The 5,962-nt window shown below is 38.7% G+C and overlaps 1 protein-coding gene across 5 annotated transcripts in view; it reads left to right on the top strand.

The window, feature by feature from the left end:
* The first annotated feature begins 1,239 nt into the window (after positions 1–1,239).
* The window catches only part of LOC122794589 (glycine N-acyltransferase-like protein 3), a 517,466-nt gene continuing 512,743 nt past the window's right edge, over positions 1,240–5,962 (top strand). For 3 of the 5 annotated variants that reach the window (XM_044063119.1, XM_044063118.1, XR_006363657.1), the window contains exon 1: positions 1,240–1,379. In XM_044063119.1, coding sequence (XP_043919054.1) covers positions 1,344–1,379 — 36 coding nt within the window. In that variant the 5' untranslated portion in view covers positions 1,240–1,343. The remainder of the gene's footprint in view (positions 1,380–5,962) is intronic. The other 2 variants (XM_044063120.1, XM_044063121.1) reach the window with 2 other exon arrangements.

Here is a 5,962-nt window from a genome sequence, read left to right on the forward strand (position 1 = left end):
TGCCAGTTTGGTTAGCCAGAGGCCACTGGCATTGACCTTGACTTCATAGAAGTTAATGCCAAAAAGGAGCAGTCCCAGGAGTGATCCCTGAGGGACTCTGCTTCTGACTGGCCTCTTTGTAGAGGTGGACTATCCAGCTGGTCCTGCCTGTCATTCAGCTGGCTATCCACTGGACAATATAAGAGTTTGTACCTAATCTCTTGAGTTTGTCAACAATACCTGAGTGGAGTACTGTGCTAAATGCCTTGAGCAGGTCAAGGTAGGCAGTGTGAACCATTTTGCCCTCGTCTGTTGCATGACCTGCCCTTGACAAAACCAAATTGGATTGGGTCCAGTGTCCTGAGGTTTCCAGTGTTATTATTGATCATTTTCTTGATAATTCTTTCCATGACTTTGCATATCAGACTGCTCACGATTAGCCTGTTTGGAGGCTACAGTTAAACAACAATTCGAAAGGGCCAGCTAGGTCATGTTTCATGCTATTTATAAGGCATCCTGGGATATTGTCTGGGCCCATTGATGCAGTGTTTTTGGCCTTAGAGAGAGCAATAAGGACCTGTTCCGTAGTGATAGCAAGGGTAGTTATATTTGATGGATTCAGTTAAATATTGAAGAATGCCTAGAGTTTTCAGAATTATCCTCTCACAGCCTAACATTTAGTAGTTAGTCACTTTGTTCTTTACCTAACTATTTCTGATCTCTGTCTGCATTTCATTTTGAATTGAAGTTATTCGTTTAAGGTTTGGTAACTTCCATTATTTTAATCTCCACTCTTATATTGCATTTTGTTTTAATTTAGTTTTTTTGTTCTTTTTGGAGTTTTAAGTGGTCTTGGCACAGGTCAGTTAGAAAATAATTCTTTTCCAGACAGTGAATAAAATCCAGCTAATTAGTGTGAGGAAATGATAAATAGCTTTCCACATTTAACTACAAATATTTAGTGGCATCTTTAGCTGCAGTGCTGCTGTGTCACTTGCTGTTTTCTCCCCAAGTATTGCTGATTTCTGTTAAACAGTAAGTGTCCCAGCGATTCTTGACATGCGATTTCTTTGTTGTCCCACTGCGGGTATAGTGTGTCACCTCCTTTTTACTTTACCTTGTCATATGTCTTCTGGTAGACAGAATGTTCTGTCCATGTCCAGTGTACTTTTTTATGCTTTTAGAAAACAATCCTCGGTCACGCCATCCTGAATGCCTTATCAAGTTGAACTACATGTTTGGACAGTACATTCCGTTAAATATTAAAGAATGGCAGGCATTTTCAGAAGTATCCTCTCTCAGCCTGACATTTTAAAAGCAGTTTGTGACTTGCTGTTCTCTGCCTAAGTATTGCTGATGTCTGTATGCATTTGATTTTGGACTGGAGTTATTCATTTCAGGTTTGGTGACTTCCATTTTTTTACCTTTACTCATACTGCATTTTGTTTTAGTTTTTTTGTTCTTTTGGAGCTTTAAGAAGTCTTGGCTAGTGTCAGTTAGAAAATAATTATTTTGCAGGCAATGAATAAAATCCAGCTAATTAGTGTGAGGAGCTGAGAAATAACATTTCTCATTTAACTACAAGTATTTATTGGCATCTTTAGCTGTAGTGCTGTGTGACTTGCTATTCTCTGCCTAACTATTGATGGTCTCTGTCAGTATTTGGTTTTCCCACCCAGCCACCCTACTCCTGTTGTGCTTTTAAACTTTGTGGCTTTTGAGTTGGCCTCCCCTACTATAAATCTGACTTTGTACACTCCTTCCAGTCTCTTCTCTTCAGCTCAATGTATTGATAACTAACTGAAAAATTAACTTGGAAGTCCCCAGTCTCTTAAACTTAAATTATCTTCTGTTATCTACCTTCCCGCTTACTAAAAAAATCAAATAAACAATTGCACTCTATTCAGCTGCTTTTATTGTATTTGTGCTTCTTCCTAAATAATAAATTCAGCTTTTTGCTGCACATTTTTAAAAGTGCTGAGTTACATTTAATCTGCTGCATTTATTGTTGCTTGTTATTAGCCTGATTACATTGTAATTGTTATTCAAGTCTCTTCGTTCTGATTTAAGCACTTAGGCTCCAAACTAGTTATCTTACATTAGGAAGGTTTGTAGTCTACACTATTATGGCAGAAGAGGTAGCTTACACCTTTCTGAGTTGTGAATTGCTGGTTGAATGCATATTGTGTCTGTTATTTTAAAAGTGTCTTTGTTCTGGTTTAAACACTTGGGCTCCAAACATTAAGAATGTTTGTGGTTTACATTCTTGTGGGAGGACTGGATAACACACACTATTGGGAATTCTTACTGTAAGTCTTATGGTGTGTTTATTTGATTTGCTAGAAGGCTAGTTTGTACTTGGTGACATTTGGTGACCACACTACTTTAGAACAGGAGTGCTGCTGTTTTTTATTAACTCTACAAAAACTAAGACATACTTTACCATATCCACTGTTTCAGTACTTGTGTTTCACATTGTTTTTGTCGCAGCCACATTAATTGAGTGCTTTTGTGTTGAATATTTGTAGTTTTTTTTTTTTTTTTTACTTTTTTTATAGTCTTTACTTAGAACTGCCTTGGTTGAACTTTAGTGAGAGTCGGGGAGCGTGAATCATTTTCTGTCCATGGATTGTGTAAAGGAAAGCAGTGTGTGCTGCTTTTGATTAGCCACAGGATGCTGTTTTTGTTTTTATCAAATCTCCTCTGCTAGTTAAGCATCACATTTACACAACTCTTGGTACATAACCTATGGGCAAGCTCACATTACCATACCCACATTTTCTGAACTTGTTTTTTGCATTGTTTTGAGTATTTTTGTATTGAATATCTAAACTTTCTGACTTTTTCACAGTCTTTAGTTACAAGTGCTGCTCTTCATGCAACAGCACCTAGAAGTGATCTGTATAGATACCGATATCTCAGTGTAATTCTCCCTTGTAATCTGTGTAGATGCAAATACTCACATTGTATGTCTCCCTTAAAATAACCTTATTATCTAGACAGATGTTTTAGCTACATAGCAACTAGTTTGTTCATAGATGAGCACCAACCATCAAACTCCTAGTGTTACTGACCTATTCAATATTTAAATTTCTATCACTCTTCCTAGTAGATCAGCAGCCATGGATATGCACTTCATGACTCTCTCTGTGGCCAGTTTGGTTGAGATGGGTATTCTAAGGCATTGTAGCAATTGCCTGATGTGCACTGATAACCCACTTATTCTTAATAAAATAGATAAAGTATTCAAGAGGTGTAAATAAACTTTAACACTGCAGGCAAAACTCTCTCATACAACCAAAACTAATCCTGTAGGGTTGTCAGTAACACTTGCACCATGCCAACTGCACAGGGTAAAGTCCTTACACATAAAACTACTTATGCTGAGGCACTTACAGGTAACCTTCCTAAAACACTAAAACCTCCAGCACAGCACAATCAAAAAAAGGGTCATCTGCTATCACATAAACACTCCATTAAAACACCACCCACAACTACACACAATAAAACTGTACTGAATACCTCTACTGCTAAGCCCTTAAGAAAAATCAGTGCACAACCAGATTTCCTGGTCATTGGTGATTTTCTAGTGAGGTGCACTGATGTTCCTCTCACCAGACAGAGTAAGGAGCATCAAGGTTAGCTACCTTTTTGGGGATAAGATCCAGCAAGTCACACAGGCACTCAGGTCATTGAACTGCAGCTAACAGTATGACTCTGCTGTAGTCCATGTGAGTGTTAATTACATGAGCCATACCTCCCTTGACTATATGAAGCAAGACATGACAGACCTCGTGGATTATGTGTCTCAGGCAGGTATGAGTCTAACACTGTGCAACATAGTACCTTTTCCAAGGATGATGCCACATTACCAACAGAAAATTATCGATTTTAACAACTGGCTTAGCTTCTGGTATTCATCCAAGGGGTAAAATATTTGATGGCCTGTGAGGGCATGGTTGACAGACCAAGCTGCATTGCCAGGGATGGTCTGCACTGTAGGCTTTTGGGTACTGGTGAAGACCTTAGTGGCTTTTTTAGCCAATGCTAAACTAACAAACCTCACGACTTACCTGAACCTATGAAGGAATATCTGAAAGTGGAACTGCTTAATGCTATAAGTCTTAACAAGAAACTTCACTCCCTGCAAACCTTCCTCTTCCTGGAGATTATAGATATCTGTGCATTAATGGAGACATGGTTTAAAGTCACTGAAAGTATTCCAGCAGTGCAAGGTTATAATGTATTTCACACCTTTACACCAGCTACTTCACAGGCGGCAACTAAAAGTGATTGAGACACAGGCTATATTAAAAACAACCTCAGATCCAGACTAGTTAAAGTGTATGACCCACAGGAACTCATACATGTACAACTTGCTACAAACAGGGTCTCGTACCATATCCTTGCAACTTATAGGCCCTCCTCATATCTCAGGAAACCCATACTACCTATCACATTATGCTAGAGTCCCTCAGTGTACAACCCAATACAATCTTCATGGGGGATTTCAACTCTATAGATATGGAATTCTACAACACGTCTAATGCAGAAGCCCAGCAATTCCTAAACTTTGTTAATACCAACATCCTGGACCAGATCCATTCTCCTACCAGGAGTACAAGCATCCTTGACCTTGTACTCACAAACATGGGGAGTGATGATCTTCTCCTAATGTAATGTCCTCACTCATTACATCTGAACATAAGGCAGTATTTCTTGAAATAATAATTAAATCCAGGGACCCAGCAAAACCAAAATCTTTCAGGAACTATTTCAGAGCTAGCGTTTCTCTACTGAGTGACACCTTGGCTAAATTTCATGCACCCCCAAACCCAATGAACTCCATAGCATATGATGAGCAATTTACAAAATCCCTGTACAGCCATATTGATAGCTGTATATAGTGAGCTGTGTCCACTCATATTAAAAATAAGACAAACTCAAAAGACAAGCCACCCTTGTGGAACCAGAATATCAAACAGTTGTACTATACAACAAAAGAAAATATATTGGTCATGCGTAGGTAGAATAAAGGCCAACATCACAAAAAACCCAACCACTCTAAAATGGCAGCTAAGAGGGTTAACTAATAACTAAAAGGCCAAAATGGAAAAAAAATAGTTTTTCAGACAAAGGACAACCATAAAACGTTTGACAGCTATGTCCATAACCCGATTGGAAATATGCATCAATGCGCATAACTTATTGTATATGGCATGACCAACATTGAACCAGAGGCCATTGGCAACCTTTTTAGCTGAAAGATTCAGCTAAAATTTCTCGCTGCCTCTCCTCCCGATACTCCAAAGGAAATACTGCATACCACAATCCCCCCAAGCATTACTAGGGAACAGGTCTTTAATGCACTTTCCAAGGCCAAACATACTGCATAGATGGGCCTGGATAATGTCCTGGGATGCTTAGTAAGTAGTATAAAACATAACAGGGTAAAAGCACAAGCCAAACCAAAAACTCCTTACTGCAGCAAAAGGAAGGTCCCAGCAGCCAAGCACAAGCCCACAAAAAGCCAAGGCGTAGTTAGTAGCTAAGTCCACAATACGAACACTTCTTTATTTAAAAATAGCAAACAGCAAAAAATAGGCAAAGGATAGTAAAAGTAGGTATGACTAAATGTGATAGATGTACATATTGTCCATACATGGACATAGGGGAAAGATTTAACATCAGAGGGGTGGACTATATGACCCCACAGAGATTTTATTGTAATACAAAAGGTGTGGTTTATTTAGTGTGCTGCCAGAATTGCCCTGTTTTCTACACAGGGAAAACAGATCGGAAATTTAAGGAAAGGGTGTATGAACATCTTTACAGCACCCGAACCTTGAAACAGGACAGCGCAATTGCTAAACATACCTTAGACTGTCCTACACATTCATTTAAATTTAGAGCTATAGACACAATTAAGGTGGATGAAATGAGAGGAGGTCCTAGTTCTTTGATGTTGGAAAAATTAGAATTA

This window comes from Protopterus annectens, chromosome 2.part1 (assembly GCF_019279795.1).
Source record: "Protopterus annectens isolate FY-2018-M chromosome 2.part1, PAN1.0, whole genome shotgun sequence".
Taxonomy (NCBI): Eukaryota; Metazoa; Chordata; order Ceratodontiformes; family Protopteridae; genus Protopterus; species Protopterus annectens.